Source organism: Bipolaris zeicola (genome assembly GCF_000523435.1).
Source record: "Bipolaris zeicola 26-R-13 unplaced genomic scaffold scaffold_78, whole genome shotgun sequence".
Lineage (NCBI taxonomy): Eukaryota > Fungi > Ascomycota > Dothideomycetes > Pleosporales > Pleosporaceae > Bipolaris > Bipolaris zeicola.
In genome coordinates this window covers 61,435-77,662 of record NW_006912127.1, presented here as the reverse complement: position 1 = coordinate 77,662, position 16,228 = coordinate 61,435, and the positions used below count along the sequence as shown (strand labels likewise).

The window sequence follows — 16,228 nt, the reverse complement described above, 5'->3', positions numbered from 1 at the left end:
CCAACTTGCAAAAAACAACAACAACAACAACAACAATAGAACAAATATGGCCTCAACAAAGGGTCTTCCAGTTGAAATCTTCCAGCAAATATATGGATACCTGGGACCAAAGGACTTCAACGCTGCTCGGCGCACATGCCGAGCATGGATGGAGGCCAGTCTGGATAGGAGTCTGCTGGCGGTAATGCTGGAGAGGGGTGGATGGACGGGCGAGGATACCAGCAAGGGATGGCAAATGCTCAGCTGCCAACTTGCCAGAGAATGTGCCTTGGCGCCAGGCCGGGCTGGGGTGGAAACAGAGGCAGTATTCACCAAGAGCTCAGAGGTGGATTTCAGCGGGCTGAGGGACAGCCAAGTCGGCGGTAGTAGTAGTGAACTAATATTCACCACAAGTACCTGCTCGCGGTTTCTGTGCGTAGCCCAGGGAGCGCTGATCCGGATTTACCAGCTCGACGCTGGCCGTCCGGTATACATGGCAAGCGTCGAATGCCCAGGACGAGTACTGGCCATGACCATGGGCCCATATGGCGGTAGTAGTAGATACGCCATTGCTGCCATCTTGGAAGGCCGGGTGGGTATGGTGCGAAAACTGGCAGAAGAGGTGTTTGGGCATGGCCCATAGGAGGAAGAGCAGGAGCGTACGCAGTTCAACACGATTGATATCGTGTCAAACAGCGAGAGGATAAGCATCACGGGCGCCAACAATAGTGCTCTGTATGAGCACAACCTGGTCAACCAGACGTGGAACTTGGTCGAAGACGACTCGACCATTTACAGCCATCTGGGCTCCGAGGATGACCCACCACGGAGCGTCGCTCTATGCCCCCAAGGCCAGTGTGTAGTTTTTGGCTGTTCAGAAGGGCTGGACGTACAATGGATCGACTCCCCTTCAGGCCAAAGTCTCCATCGCTGGGTTCCCTCCACAGCCCCAAACGACCACGTCTACGTGCGCCCACGACGACGACCAGCCCACGATTCGTCAAACATACTGCGTATCCTGTCCAGTCCCGCCCACCACGCCAACCGCCCTTGGCTAAAACGCAGACTCTTCCCCAACGCCCACTGGCACGGCTCCTCCAAATACGAAATTGCATCTCGCCAGCCAAACCCCACAGGCTACTACGACTACGACTACGACTACTACAACCGCATCCCCCTGGACGACAACGGCTCCCACGTCCTCTTCGTCGACCAGATCAGCAACCGCCTCGTCCTAGGCACCGACGAGCTCGTCCGTAAAATCGAATTCGTCCCCCCGACAAACGGGGAAGCACCACCAAAGCTCTACCGCGCTGCAGCAGACATGTCCCAGGGCGCACGCATAGTGGCCGTCTACGACGATACCATCATGCTATACTCCGTCCCACGCCGTGTATGCCGCTTTTCTCCCACCGAGGACCAACCAGATGGTTCGCTCCAACATGATACTAACCACTGGCTCAACTGGTGGGACGAACCGCGTGCGAATGGCGAGACTGGCGCGGTGCATCATCAGGAGGGACCCACGTGGCCGCTTTCTCTACGCGGTACCCGCATAACTACGCTGGCGAATATTTGTGAGATTTCCGTGCAGACAAGTCCGTGTCTTGTTATCTCGGCGGTTACGGATGCAGGCAAGTGCAAAGTTTGGAAGTTTTCCGAGGACGAGGGAGGCATTGGGGGTGGAGAAGATGGTCGTGTGTCAAAAGGGGCTCGTTGAATCAGGCTTTCCAAGGTAAAGATTGTTCATAAAAACTCATAACCAATTTGCGTTGCGTACGAGGGTATCAATTAAACACAAATGAGCGAAGGAACAAAATCACAAAATAAGCAAGCGAGTAAAAGCGTATTACAGGAAATTGACATCGTGACGTGATACACAAAGGGGCGTCGTGAGCGTAAACACCAAGCAAGGTGCAATCATGTTAGTTCCAGTTGCCGTCAGCACCATTGGCCGCCGAACTATCTGATCCACTTGGAGATGTTGCGGGTTTGTTGGTGATCCAAACATTGTCAAGCCTGGACAAGGTCAGCACCAGTAGTCAACAGTGAAGAAGAAATACATACGGCATAACCAGACTAGGATTCTCAAAACGTAGACCGCTCTCGCGGGCTTCGTCCAAGGTGAGTCTGCCCATGATCCTTCGGCCATTTCGCCCAGGGCCAAAGGATTCTTCTTGTACATCGCGACCCAGGTCAGATTGCTCTGGCCTTCGCAGGCTTTTGAGAGCAATAAATTTCATCAGTGGCCGATAGGTGCGTGCAAAAACAAACAAAAACCACAGAGTGCCAACCACGAGCGGGGCTATGAGCACTGCGCGCCTGAAAGCCTTTTTCAAAGCCAATTGACCAGCGACAGTGATCTGAAAGAGGACAACGCCGACAATGACGCGGTCACACATCATAGTCCAACCTTTTCCAGTTGAGTGCTGGCGGTGCTCCATAGCATACAAAAGCTGATATTTGTGAACGTAGTGGCCAATCATGAAGTAGACTAGGCCAGTAAGCAAAACCTGCCAAGAGTCCTTCAATACACTGTAGACCATGCAGATGATGAAGATGAGAATCGTCTGCGGCAGGTAAAAACCGTAGCTGAAGACTGGCGGCTGCACAAGCTCAGCGTAGTCCCGAGGTGTTTTAGCACCCATCAAGTAGACCGGGTACAGGGAAAGAGCGCCAAATTCCAGCAGTCGGAACGGAAAGACTCCGAACCCTTGCAACATGATGAAGTTGGTGTAGAAGCCTAACAAATTGGAAAGTGAGGTAGCCAGAGCATATGCAATCTCCGTGGCACTTGTGAGTTTTTCGGCAAAGCCCTCAAGGATAGCCAGGAACCCGGACGCTGTTCCTAGGATAGTGAAGAGTATGAAGAAGTTGAAGAAGGTGTAGAAGAAGTTTTTCGAAATGACTGATAGCTCAACATCACCCTGCGAGATCATGCCTTGCTTGTTTGCAAGCCCTGCAAATCGTTAGCGTAAGTGGTAATCACTGGTGAGAGCCAGTCTACTTACAGTCGTATAGAAAAGGAACAGCTACGTTGATAAGAGTCAATGCCAGCGTCGGAAGTTGGGTGTTGACAATTGATTCAAGAGTTTCATGCTTCTCCAACAGCTCCGCAAGCCCAGGGAGAACCCCAGCAATAGAACATGTGTTTAGAGCACCGGCAATGGGCACAAAAAGAACCGTCCAGAACACGCTCAGAATGCCGATGACGACTGTGATGGACCAAGACCTGAACGTCCTTTGAGAACGAGTCAGATACGTGTTTGACCAGACAACGTCTGACGGTGCTGGACAGTTTCTTGCCAAGAGTTGCAATGGTGAAGGGTCGAGTACGGCCTGAATCGCCATTTGAGCACTCGCAACGCTGTCCATTGTCACAAACGCCAGAGGCATTGGTTCAAACTCCTTCTTGCGCAAAGCTCTGATTTCATCGTCGATTCTTCGCAGCTTCTCTTCATAATAGTCGATGGCATCCACTTTCTTATATCTTAGCTTGAGAGGGCCGTACCATAGTTTGATTTTCGGGCGCTTCTTGGCATAGGGGACGATGTGGCTAGAGTCGCGCTCTGTGTCGCTCAGGAAATTGCTTCTCTCGTTGTCGTTGTTGCTGTCATCGGCCAAGGGCTCTGGTGGTTGTGGTTGGACTACCGGAAGAGTCTCGAGGCTGCGTTCCACCCTTCGGGTACCAAGATGAACAGTCCAGGCTTCCTCGAGCTTTCTGACGATGCCACGCCTCTCAATAACCTTGCTATCCAGCTCCTTCCAGTTCTTGCATAGCGTTACACTCTCCACCGTTCCGATACCAAGATCCATGATGAACGCCTTGATCTTGTCTTCCGAGCGAAGATCGACGGGAATACCGGAAAGCCGGATGGTTCGGTCGGTGATGGTCGTCTGGCCGCCAAGGTACTCTTGTCGAATCTCAATAATCCTTCTAGTTTCCGAGACAATCAAGTATAAGATAAGGGCGGTGAAGAGGTAGACGAAGACGAGATACATCCACAGATAGTCGGTGTAGCGTTCATATTCGGCGGCAAATGTAGTAAAGGTACTGCGAACCTCAATGTGCTCAGAGCCTGGGTCGATGTGGATTGGAGATTTCTTTCCCTCTTTGTCCTGGTGGGTATCATGTACTGGCTTGATGACGACGAGGGCGAAGAAGAGGGTGATGAGCAGAAACTTGATTGCCATTTTGAAGAATGCAAGGTATACGTAGGCATCGAGGCCAGCCGAGGCCAGCACCTGTTCGTCGGTGATGTTCCATAGTGGTATCATCCAGCCGAAAAAGCTGTCGGGGAGGTCGGGGAGCGCCGTTGCGAGGTTCTTCTGCTTCTTGCGCGCAGCGTAGAGGCCTTTCCATCGTGGGCGAAGAAACTGATGCAGCCAGTTAGCAGGCATGCAGCCGTTTGGAAGGTGCCAAAACATACGCAAAAGATAAGAAATGCGCCCACGCCTAGGCCTAGGGAGAGGTAGAGTTGGAGACGGACATCGCGTGGGCGCAAAGTGCCCCAGGGATCTCCAGTCTCGTCGGGACAAGTTTTGTTATGTTTACTTATAGGTAGCATTGCCAAGATGAAAGTTGAATCGCCATAAACAGCGATGGCGTCGCTGGTTGTGGGTTACACGTGAAGGAAGGAGCCCACCAGGGTTGGGCGATGTCATTATGCGCTAGCGGCCCAAGCGGCGCAAGCCTCAAAGCCATGCCGCCTCACTATCTTGGAGTTCTTTATCAAGTTAAGCCTTGACCCGACGCCTCCTAGCATTCCGTGAAGTGTGAACTGCTTGTTGCAGTCGATGCGACATGGTTTATTGTCATCAATGGACAAACCGCAAAAGAATCACGCGGGTAATTGCTTTTTCGGGCAGCATGTCAGCCCGAAGAGAGAGGCTCGGAAGGTCCCATTGATTGAGGACTCGCAGCTCGAAGCTGATTGGCTAGGACGTATATACTCTTTTCGTAAGCCACGTGATTAGCACCAGCACCAACCTGCACAACAGCTGCTATACCACCGCAACTGTCCGAACAGTAATATAAGCAGATGATTGGGCGATGTTGAAAGCGCCGAACTAACACTCGAATGGAAAATGGGATATATTGCCATGTTGCACTAACACTGAGCTGTATGTCCTGACATGGAGGGTTAACGCTATTGTGGATGCATTCTCCGCTTGCGTCTGTGTCCTTTCTGTTTCCGTCTGACAGATCTAGTACACAACGGTGAGATTTGGTTTGTAACGTCTATTGATCGAACCGCAAACCGTGCACCTACGGAACGTTCTGCGGTCTTACCCTAATACATGTGCGTGTAAGATTTCTATCGGCGGCCCTGCCGATCGGGTGCACGTGACTTAACGCAGCAAGTTGGGTGACGACGATCTTTATGTAACTATGAGTATGCAATGGCGCCCAATGTTTTGTCAGGATGTTCCCTCCTGAAGGAAGGATTCGAGTTTATCAGCTTAGTAAGAGTACGAGCATGAAGACCAGGATTTTGGTAAGGGATATATCACAAATGTCCCAGATGTGCCTCCAAATAGCCAACCGCATGCAGCAGGCGTAAGCGTAGCGGCATTACTGTTGTACAGCAGGATGGGTGCCGGGAACAGGACATCCGGTGGAACCCGTACAGACTCGGGACAACATGCCCCGTTGACGTGACGGCCCGAGAAACATGTTTGTGCTAGTACAAAAGAGCAGAGAAGAGGGTGTCTGTACACTGTATGGGTGGAGTCAGAGAGACAACGCAAAGGAGAGTCATGTGTCAAATGATTGAATGTGCATGATTGGGGACATATCCGACGGTCCCTAGCTGATGTCGAGTAGGTGGTGGAGGGGATGCTTGTAGCGCCTCGTCATCGACGGTGGTCCAGTCTCCGTCAAACATGCATAGCCAGTGTTCCGGAGCAAGAGTAGTATGGGTCGTCAGCAAAAAGTTTCAGCCCCTTTGTCCCCGTAATGGTATGTAATAGGACGAATCCAGGTGTCGCACTAACGTGCCACCAACAAGCCTTGCGGCCCAGCTTGGCACCGAAGCTTGGCTCAGATCGGTGCCAGGGTAGTAAGGGATCGCGATGGCAGACGGAAACAGGGCCGAAGGTATCACGACAAGCGCCCGGCTCGGACAAACAGTGGACGGAAGCGCCATGGTGGAGTTGGGCACAGTGTTGACAGTGTTTGCAATGCTGGCCATGGCAGCAAGACAAGGAGTGTAGCAGACGTCGTGGAGGGGGTTCAGCTGGCGGTGGTGCGAGGAGGCGTGAGGAGGGGAAACAGAGTTTGCAGACGCCCCTCCCATCAAGCGTGACAGGCGAGGGGAGGATGGGGTTCTCTCGCGGCGACAGCCAGTGGGAGCAGCGGTGCCGGGGGGGCGCAATGGACGGGGAAGCTGGGCCGGCGTATTTACAAATGCACAGGTGCAGGCATGGGATGGCGTGCAGGCTGAGGAGGGCGGCCTAGTTCAGTCTCGGGTAGAGGGCAGTGGGCAGTGGGTGGGTGTCTGGCATCAAATAACAGCTGGTAGCCGCCCCCAAACCGTCGAGAGCCCAAAGCCGTCCGCCTCCCCTCGCCCACCAAAGACGCCGCAGCACATGCTCCTTGGCACGCCGGCTCGACGACACTGTACTGCGCCAAGAGCGGTGCGGCTCTGAACAAGCCTTGTGCAGCGATCCAGGCGGTACGTAAGAGCGACGATCCGTCCAGTCTTCCTGCCAGTCGGCTACCCCACCTTGAGCTGGTGTGTGGATGTGTGTACTCCATGTTCAGTGTAGTATACATACACTTGGACATATGCATGCCATGTGGCCGCACCGTGCTCGTCGGGCTGGACTGCCCACAGCGACGCTAGAGAGCACTGCCACCATCCCTCTCCCTCCCCGCGTGGGTCCCGCGATGCCTCCGCAGCATACCGCTCCTCCTGCGCTTCACTGCTACCGTCCGCAATGCTGACCACACCCAAGCGCTATCCAGTCTGCCATCATAGTAGAGTACTACATCCCACCCGCAACAGGCCGCGCCACAGCCCCCAGTCTACCTGAGACGATTGCGCGTCGCCACCGTCGAGGGCGCCACTCCCCAAGCCACTGCTGCTCCTGCTCGCGCACGCATACGCATACGCATACGCCCTATGTCCTCGACCTGAGCGCGTCCCCTGTCGCTGCTGTAGTCCCTTTTTCTCTGCTGCCACCCTCGACCCCTCCAGCCCATTCTCGCGGCCGACTCCTGGCCTGTCGCCCTCCGCACCCCCCCTGGCCGGCTGCTACCGCCCATTAGACCGCAGACACACAGACTTCGCGGGCGGCCGCACAATGCGCGCACCACACGGAGTATGACTTCCAGCCAGACACGCTCCTCCGCCACGCCGTCCTCGCCAGTCTCCGCCAGGTCCTTTCTGTCCCGCTTCAAGTCGCCCTTGTCCTCCAAGTCGCGCAACTACACCGAATTCTACATCCAGTCCGACGACCCCCACCGCCACTACACGCCCGGCGATGTCATCAGCGGCACCGTCATCATCAAGATTGTCAAGCCGCTAAGGATCACCCATCTGGTCGTCTCCCTGCACGGCTATGCCCAGGTCTTCAAGAACCCAAACACCCCCGGCGACGCCTACAAAAACTACTGCTCCAGCGTCGGCAACGGCAGGGCGAATAAGGCAGGCAGCTACTTTGGCAATGGCTTCGTCTCCCTGTTCGAGGACGAGGTGGTCTTGTGCGGAGAAGGCAGGCTAGCCGAGGGTATATACCACTTCAACTTTGAACTGGAATTTCCCTCCAAGGGTTTGCCTAGCAGCATCGACGTAAGTCGTCCCTGACGTGCAGTAACTGACACGCTTGCTAACTGTAGACCGCAGTTTGAGCGTGGAACTATATCTTACATGCTTAATGCTACCCTGACCCGCCCCACCACAATTTCCCCAACCGCTTCATGCGACACCAAGGTCTACCTCACCGACACAATCGACATTGCGCCGGTTCCACAGCTCAAACCCCGAGTCATCTCACTTGAGCCTATATCCAGAAGAACACGCAACAAGCCCTCGCGAAAACGGCCAGCCGAAGGAGGAGTACCACAAACACCCGATGGTAGAAATCCTCCGCCAGCCGGATCCGTTCTGGACCGATCTACCACCGCCGATGAGACGGAAGGTGCACGGAGTCCTTCGCCAAGCGATGTAAGCTATGGGAGCCAAAGAAGCAGCGGAAACGCTTCTGGGACAGAGTATGGCGTTCGCTCAATCAACACTGTCACAGACGGATCGCCTTCGCAAGCTGGCAGTCGGACGAACCCCAAAGGCAAGACCATTACGGCAACGATTGACGTACTCAAGGGCGGTTTCCTGAGGGGTGATCAGATACCAATCAAAGTCACCGTCAATCACACAAAACACATCCGCAGTTTGAAGGGTATCATAATTACCTTGTATCGCCTTGCACAAGTCGACATGCATCCTGCACTTCCGGTTGTTGCTAATAGCAAAGGAGACAAGACCAAATCGGAGGATTACTATCCAAAATCCAGAACCGGCCTCGGCGGCTTGTCCCTCTCATCTGCCGGTTCGAGTCATACTTTCCGGAAAGACTTGTGTCAATCTTTTGCACCTCTTTTTGTTGATCCCAGGACCCTGACGGCCGAGATAAAATGCTCTGTGCGCGTACCCGACGAGGCTTTTCCGACGATATCAAACGTTCCAGGCGCGATGATCTCATTCAAGTACTACGTTGAAGTGGTTGTGGACATCCAGGGTAAGCTGACCGGTCTTGACCGAATGGTCGCAAACGCTGGCTTAGTCAATGTACCATCGACTGCTGGCGGTTCCGCTACGGCAGGTGACGATGCCTCTGGCAGCATGTTCTCAACCTGGGGTGGTGTCTTTGTGGATACGGACCAAATACGGCGTGAGAAGGGCATTGTATCCGCTTTGTTCGAGGTCATTATCGGTACAAAAGACAGCGATCGCAACGGGAAAAGGAAACAGACACAAAATTACTCAGGTCACAAAGACGCCTACAACGACTATCATCATGAAGGTTACGTTGATCCAAACGATGAGCAGGGATACGACCCATACTATTACGGCCACGACGAAAACGGTCAATATTATGACTACGGCTATGACCAGGCCTACGATAGTGTTCCTGGATACGAACAACACGGCGCAGGCGCAAGCACTGCTTTCTCGGTGCCAAGAAGCGTGCCGGAGGAAGAGCACGGGATATCGGAGAAGGAGCGATTACGGCGAGCCGAGGAACGCCTGTTACCTTCCCAACCACCGGATGCCGCTGGTCCATCCTGGCCTCTAGTTGGCGAGCAACAAGGCATACCAGCTTCGGCGCCCGTGTTACCTGAGGAAGATGATCCTCATCCCTCCTACGTAGCGAGTTCATCTTCGTCAACTCCAGCTCACCCTCCTCCGCCATTTCGGGCTACATCATCACCGGCAATGTCCTCGCACCTGCCAACAGCGCCTTCATTGCAACGCCGGGCTACGAACCTCGGTGACGACGGAACAAGAACTTCCGCGACCGGGTCTTCGCATACCTTACGCTTAGAGCATCAGGCACCTTCTGCCAATGGCAATGCAGACGACCCGTCCAAACCTCTTCCTCCTCTACCGCCACAACCACCTATCGAAGGACATAGCTCTGCGCCACAGTACATGCCCTCGTCGTCCTCACACCTGGAGCCCACAGACGACAAGCAGGAGTTGCAACGACGAAGACTGGAAATGGAGAGAAGTGCGCCGCCTACAGACCATGACGACGAAGGCGGCCCATCGAATGGTGCCTCTGCCCCGCCACCTCACACCCTGACGAGCTCGCATTTGGCTCCTTCAGCGCCTATGCTGAACGATGATGACGAGTACCTTGTTGAAGCAGTCCGTCCAGTCCGAAGTAGACAGGACCTACCCGAGAGTAGTAGAAGACAAAGCGAGGCGTTACCAGAGTACCGAAGGTGACATGCATGACACGGGCGTTTATGGGTTCACTGAAGACTCAATGTGCGCAAATCTTCTTTTTCTTTGCATGAAGTGTTGCATAGACTTGTTCTTTTTTTCCCTTCCTCTTGCTATCTACCCAAATCGGGGGTTTACATGGCGTTCTGTCTCACGTCTTTTTTCTTGTTCTCAAAAAGAGCGGTCATCATACACTTTCTTCCTTTTTCTGTTTTGTTTGTTGGGCAATTGTGGACAATACTGAAGTGTGGGGGAGTTTTTGGTTTCTATGATACCTTTTGAACGATATATTAGGCCAATACATTTTTAATCCCATATGTATATGTATATGTGTGTATGTTATATTGAGTGGAAGTGTTCACCCTTGTTCATGTTCTCTTCTGCATTTCAGTCTTTCGTTGGCTTCGTGGTTTCTTGAAGGGAGTCATCTTGCGTGCGAGTAGTGCTGTTCGATAGCCTTTTTACTTTTGGCAAAAACATGATTGACTGTTCAGGTGAGTACTAGCAAGTAGTGTGATGATCAGCAGTTGAAGACAGCTGGGTAGATTTTGTCAGGTAATCACGCCTATGAGTGCCTGTGTGACCTAAATAGGTTGAAGTTGAGCAGTTCAAGTGTGGGTGGATACAAAGGCCGGTGGTTGGCTTTCCCCACATGGTGCCGAGACTCGGCGCTAGCGTGCATCCACAAATTTTTGGCCTCCAGTTTGCGGACTCCCGCATTGTTCACCAGCAAAGTCACCCCGTGTTTTCTTCGCACCAGAACCTCTAAAATCAAGATGGGTCTCGCCGCGCCAAAGAAGTATGCACGCGATTTCGACTTTTGCCACCTTTACCCCCCAAACTGACGCTCCAGCAGCCGAACCAAAATCTCCAATGACCCGCAAAACACGACATGGGCGAACAACACCTCGCGCTTCGGTCATCGCATGTTGACTTCGCAGGGATGGCAACCTGGTAGCTCTCTGGGCGCAAAAGACGCATCCCACGCCGCTCATTATACCGCCGCCTCCCAATCGCACATCCGTGTCTTTCTCAAAGACGACAACCTAGGCCTGGGCGCAAAGCGAGGCAGTGAGCGACCGGAAAACTTTGGTCTTGCAGGGCTAGAAAGCATTCTGGGGCGATTGAACGGCAACGAGGCCGAAGTCAAGAAGGAAGAGGAGAGGCGCGAGGAGATTGAGAAGAGAGCGTTCGTGTACCGGAAGTACGGCATGATGAACTTTGTCAGTGGCGGCTTCCTGGTTGGCGATAAGATTACAAAGAAGTCAGACATCAAGAAGGAAATTGAGGTCAAGACGGAGACAGAAATCAAATCTGAGCCGCAGAGTGACAACGAAATGGCGAGCAGCAAGGACAAGAAGAGGAAACGCGAGGAGCACATCGAAGAGGAGCCAAAGTTGAAGCGCAAGAAGAAGAGCACAGATCTGCGCGATAACGGGAAGACAGAGAGCGACTCGTCAAAGTCGAAGAAGCACAAGAAGGAAAAGTCGAAAAAGTCCAAGCGGGCATCTTCTTCTGATGTGGAGGCTTCGGCTGATGCCGAACCGCTCACAGACAAGGCACGACGGAAGGCAGAGAAGAAGGCACGCAAGGAGGAGAAGAAAGCCAAAAAGGCGCTCAAGAAGGCTGCGAAGAAGGCAGCCAAGAAGGACAGTTCCGACGACTCGAGCTCTGAGAGCGAGACCGAAGAGAGTACGCCAAGTTCTTCGGTGCCTGTGTCGGGCGCGTCTACGCCTGCGCCTGCGGGATTAACATACAACCCACGAGGCATGCATGCTGTGCGACAGAGATGGATCCGCCAGAAAAAGGCAGCAACTATGGATGCACAGGCGATGAAAGAGGTATGTTTAACGTGGGACGCCTCTTAATCGACCAACCCCGACTAACACAAGGTGCAGATTTTCATGATTAAATCACAGTCGTAAGTCGGAGCTTGACTGGGCGTATGACCGTTATCAGCATAGCGAGGCGTTGGTGGGGTTTTGTTGTAGCATTGGATTGTTGGTCCCCAATATGGAAGCCGAATAGAAGACAACACCTAGCACACGTCATTTTTTCCAAGTTGAACTCAAATAAATTGCCCTGGCCGGGGATTGGACAGGATAAGGGTTTATATCGTGGCCATGCATCATGAGTATTACTTATGGTTCGAGACGTCCGCCATCCCATTGGGATGGTCATGCAGCGGTAGCAGTCAGCCAGCCAGGCTACGGGCTTTTGTGATTTTGCCGGTCGCGATTGTGGTTGGGTTGATTCAAGTTCAAGCTAGGCCTATAGCGGTAGAAGGCCGCCGGTGAATTCAACCAAAACGGAGGAGGGGTGTCCATGTACATATGTAGTTTCCATTACGAGTAGAAGCTGGTGGCGTTTTTAGTGGTATTCTGCGATGATTTACTCTTCTCCTCGTCTCGTCGCACGGCGCAAGTCGGTATAGTTTACTGCATCTTGGCAATCAGAGGCCCGAAATCCTACTCGAGATTTAAAGTCTTGTCATTCCCTCTGCGGCAGAAATCTAACCGCAACTACCACCAGCGAAGCCAGATAGGTGCTAAGCGAAGAACGCATACCGTTGCAGTGAAGGGATGATAAACGTCGAACCTACGATAGGGCGGTTCTAGAAACCAGGGATGGGCTGCAAGCCGCGTCAGTTCCTGCATGCCGACGCGCTAGACCGTGGTGGGATGAGGCCTATGTACAATGACCTCGTCCACCCTGGGTAACTATGGCGCGCTGCTCGACCCCGTGTACTACTACAGGACATGCGCATGTATGCACAGGGCCCCATTTAACCCTCGCAACGGCCAGCCCTATCTGCTTTCTTTTCTTCGGCACATTCTTATCTCACCTTCTGTCTCTCTTTCTCTCTTTCTTGACTGCATCGGCGAATAAACGCATGCGTAGTCGGCCCTTGGGCGTTTCCGGTAAGGTCCGCTGCAGCCGAATCCCCGAGTTGGTAGTATGGCATGGTTAACATTTGGCGCAGTCAGCCTTCACCCTCACCACACGGTGTTCCACGCATATGCCCCGCGCATCGTCCACAGAGTATATAGCCGCCCCCCCGCCCAGAGACTCGGTCCCCGACGCCCCCTCCCTACTCGACGCCTCGCCCCTCGACTCTATGCCCGCGCAATTGGCCCCTAACATGCCCTCTCTCGCGTCGAGAAATGGCGCCCCTAAGCCCACGAGGAAGGAGTCGTCGCCCATGATGCCTCCTTTCATGGTGTCTGCGCCAGGCAAAGTCATTGTATACGGAGAGCATGCTGTTGTCTATGGAAAGGTACAATTCGGTCGTTCCAAACACGTTCAGGAGTGCATATACTGATGTCTCTCAGGCTGCCATTGCGGCTGCCATATCCCTCCGCTCATATCTCCACGTCTCGTTTCTTTCAAAGTCGAACCGTACCGTGCAGCTGCGCTTTCCCGATATCCAGATGGAGCACACGTGGAACATTGACGAACTACCATGGGACGCGTTCAGCAAGCCGGGCAAGAAGAAGCACTACTACGAACTCGTAGAATCATTAGATCCCGATCTGATGGCCGCCATACAACCTTGCATAGACCAAGTGTCTCCCACTGCTCCTGAGTCGATACGAAAAATCCACCACGCATCGGCGACCTCCTTCCTATACCTCTTCCTCTCGCTTGCGTCGCGCAAAGTTCCTCCTTGTATTTATACATTACGTTCTACCATTCCAATCGGCGCCGGCCTGGGCAGCAGCGCCAGTATATCAGTGTGTCTCAGTACCGCATTGCTTCTACAGATTCGTGCTTTGAGCGGGCCCCATCAAGACCAACCTGCACAAGAATGTGAGCTTAACATAGAGCGCATCAACCGATGGGCATTTGTTGGTGAAATGTGCATACACGGAAACCCTTCCGGAGTTGATAACACAGTGTCTTCGGGCGGCAAGGCAGTCCTCTTCCAACGGAGAGATTACGGCCAGCCACCGCTCGTCCAACCACTACACAGTTTCCCAGAGCTACCTCTTTTGCTTGTCAACACGCGACAGTCGCGCAGCACAGCTACCGAAGTCGCCAAAGTCGCCAACCTCCGCAAAGCGCATCCTGTTCTCGCAGAGAGCATTCTCAACGCGATAGGCTCCGTCACCGAATCCGCACACAAGCTCCTCACATCCCCAGATTTTGATGCAGAATCAATTGAAGCGCTGAGGCATCTCGGTGAACTGGTAACCATCAACCATGGCTTGCTCGTTTCGCTAGGCGTTTCCCACCCAAAACTCGAACGTATCCGAGAGATCATTGATCACACAGGCATTGGCTGGACAAAGCTCACGGGAGCAGGAGGTGGAGGTTGTGCCATTACCATTCTCAAGCCGCAACTGCCCGCCCTAACAAACGACCACCAACCAGACACAAACTCTGACAAATCCGATACCGCATCTGAACCAGATGTAGATTGCAATGCCTCTGTCATTTCAACTAGCACCAAGATGAAATACAAGATTCTCGATTCGCTCGAGGTCAAGCTGGAGAATGAAGGATTCGAGAAGTTTGAGACGACACTGGCTGGCGATGGTGTTGGTATCCTCTGGCCAGCTGTTTTGCATAATGGGAACGAAGAGGAGGGTGGAGAGGAAATTGACCAGGAAAAGTTCCTCAATGCTGAAGGCAATGTTGGTATCGAGAGACTAGTTGGTGTTAACAGCTCACAACGGAAGGGCTATGGAGAAGTTAGAGAAGGATGGAAATTTTGGAGGCCGTGGGATGCTGGTGCGAGTTAGAACTTGCTCGAGTTGCTGGCTTTAATTTACGCTTCCAACCGCTGTCATACTTGTAACATTGATGCGCATCTTAATCTTCTATTTTCTTTTTCTCCACATGGGCTATATAGGGTTGTGTTACTTTGAGAAACTATGAAGGAGCTTGGTATATGCAGTGTCTGTCAAACGAGCCCTGGTGAACTTTGCTTTTTTGGCAACAAGACAGTGTGCCTCATGCATAACTGTCTGTAGCCGTTCCAATCACGCCGCGCATATTCAGCCACGCTCTTGGTCACCGAAACACACGTACTCGAGTAGAGTGTCTCGTACGTATGTGGCTTGTGCCGTTCTGATTGGGCGGTAAGCCATGTGGCTCAGATAATTTTTAGAAGCGAGCCACGCGCAGTGGCCGAGCCCAACCACTGTCTTGCGACGCAGTCAAACCTTGAGAGAGACTTCCCTCACCCACAACACTTTACTAGGATATCACTGCACAGTTGCAGGTAGAATTTATCGAATACGCTACTCATAAAACGCAAATCTCTCGTGATCTTATATACCAACCACAGTCATGGCGCCTGGAAAGTGGGGTACGTCATATTCGCTGCCTCTGCGCCTGCGCTTCAATATGGATATTTGCAGGACCCTTCGCTCACAACGTCCCAGATGATGAAGAAGAGAGCTCAGGCCCTCCATCTCCGACCGTAGCACCCATCGCCCGCCGCAGCAAATTTGAAGACGAAGAAGATGAAGATGTGTGTCATCCCTCTCTGCCCCGCGCTCGCATAATTTCCAACCCCGCCATACCACATCTTGCACATGCTGACTGCGTACCCAACAGGTGCTAGAATCATGGGACGCTGCGGAAGACTCTGAAGTCGAGCGTGAAAAGGCGAAGAAGGCCGCTGAGGCAAAGGCAAAGGCAGATGCAGAGGCAAAAGCAAACCACAAGTCCAAGGCGCAACGAATCGAGGAGCACAGACAGGCTGCCCTGCGCAGGCGGCAGATGGAGGATGAGGGAGAGAGTGAAGAAGAAGAAACTGAGGCTGAACGCCGTGCAAGACTACGCCAACAAGAAATTGACGGCTCGCGTGCCCAGGCCGAGGAACTCTTTGGTGACCTGACCGTCAGCAACAAGCGCAGCGGCAAGGCTGTCACAATCGCGGATGAGAGCGACCCAAACAACACCATCAACCTCTCCTCGCTCTCCATCTTCAACCCAAACACCAAGGACCAGTTCACCAAGCTACGCGAGACGCTCACTCCCCTGATCGCTGCCAACTCTAAGAAAGGACAGTACACTCTCTTCCTGCAAGAGTTCACCAAGCAGATTGCCAAGGATCTTCCCAGCGAACAAATCAAGAAGATTGCCTCTGGTCTGACTACGCTGAGTAACGAGAAGATGAAGGAGGAGAAGGCAGCCGAGAAGGGAGGAAAGAAGACGAAGGCGGCAAAAACGAAGACGACGCTCAACGCAAGTCGTGATGTTGGTTTGAAGGCGGATACCCGGGCGTATGACGATGATGACTTTGGCGAGTAAGTTTCTTCCTGGTTGTTTCCTTGCATGTGCGT

The 16,228-nt window shown here is 53.1% G+C and overlaps 6 protein-coding genes across 6 annotated transcripts; 5 read left to right on the top strand and 1 right to left on the bottom strand.

The window, feature by feature from the left end:
- Nucleotides 1–46: 46 nt before the first annotated feature.
- COCCADRAFT_26441 (uncharacterized protein) lies at nt 47–1,699 on the top strand (the record flags this gene model as incomplete). The annotated part of the gene is made up of 2 exons (XM_007714294.1): nt 47–571; nt 740–1,699. 2 exons carry the CDS (start codon nt 47–49, stop codon nt 1,697–1,699), a joined length of 1,485 nt encoding a protein of 494 aa, XP_007712484.1.
- A 293-nt stretch (nt 1,700–1,992) lies between these two features.
- On the bottom strand, nt 1,993–4,547 carry COCCADRAFT_26440 (uncharacterized protein; the record flags this gene model as incomplete). The annotated part of the gene is made up of 4 exons (XM_007714293.1): nt 1,993–1,998; nt 2,043–2,938; nt 2,991–4,356; nt 4,410–4,547. The coding sequence occupies 4 exons, from the start codon at nt 4,545–4,547 to the stop codon at nt 1,993–1,995; spliced, it is 2,406 nt and encodes an 801-aa protein (XP_007712483.1).
- Nucleotides 4,548–7,307: 2,760 nt separating this feature from the next.
- COCCADRAFT_36965 (uncharacterized protein) lies at nt 7,308–9,935 on the top strand (the record flags this gene model as incomplete). The annotated part of the gene is made up of 2 exons (XM_007714319.1): nt 7,308–7,775; nt 7,830–9,935. The coding sequence occupies 2 exons, from the start codon at nt 7,308–7,310 to the stop codon at nt 9,933–9,935; spliced, it is 2,574 nt and encodes an 857-aa protein (XP_007712509.1).
- A 773-nt stretch (nt 9,936–10,708) lies between these two features.
- On the top strand, nt 10,709–11,857 carry COCCADRAFT_96686 (uncharacterized protein; the record flags this gene model as incomplete). Its single annotated transcript, XM_007714318.1, has 3 exons — nt 10,709–10,731; nt 10,789–11,773; nt 11,831–11,857. The coding sequence occupies 3 exons, from the start codon at nt 10,709–10,711 to the stop codon at nt 11,855–11,857; spliced, it is 1,035 nt and encodes a 344-aa protein (XP_007712508.1).
- Nucleotides 11,858–13,050: 1,193 nt separating this feature from the next.
- On the top strand, nt 13,051–14,677 carry COCCADRAFT_96681 (uncharacterized protein; the record flags this gene model as incomplete). Its single annotated transcript, XM_007714317.1, has 2 exons — nt 13,051–13,209; nt 13,265–14,677. 2 exons carry the CDS (start codon nt 13,051–13,053, stop codon nt 14,675–14,677), a joined length of 1,572 nt encoding a protein of 523 aa, XP_007712507.1.
- Nucleotides 14,678–15,227: 550 nt separating this feature from the next.
- On the top strand, nt 15,228–16,196 carry COCCADRAFT_36962 (uncharacterized protein; the record flags this gene model as incomplete). The annotated part of the gene is made up of 3 exons (XM_007714316.1): nt 15,228–15,246; nt 15,323–15,411; nt 15,498–16,196. The coding sequence occupies 3 exons, from the start codon at nt 15,228–15,230 to the stop codon at nt 16,194–16,196; spliced, it is 807 nt and encodes a 268-aa protein (XP_007712506.1).
- Nucleotides 16,197–16,228: the final 32 nt, after the last annotated feature.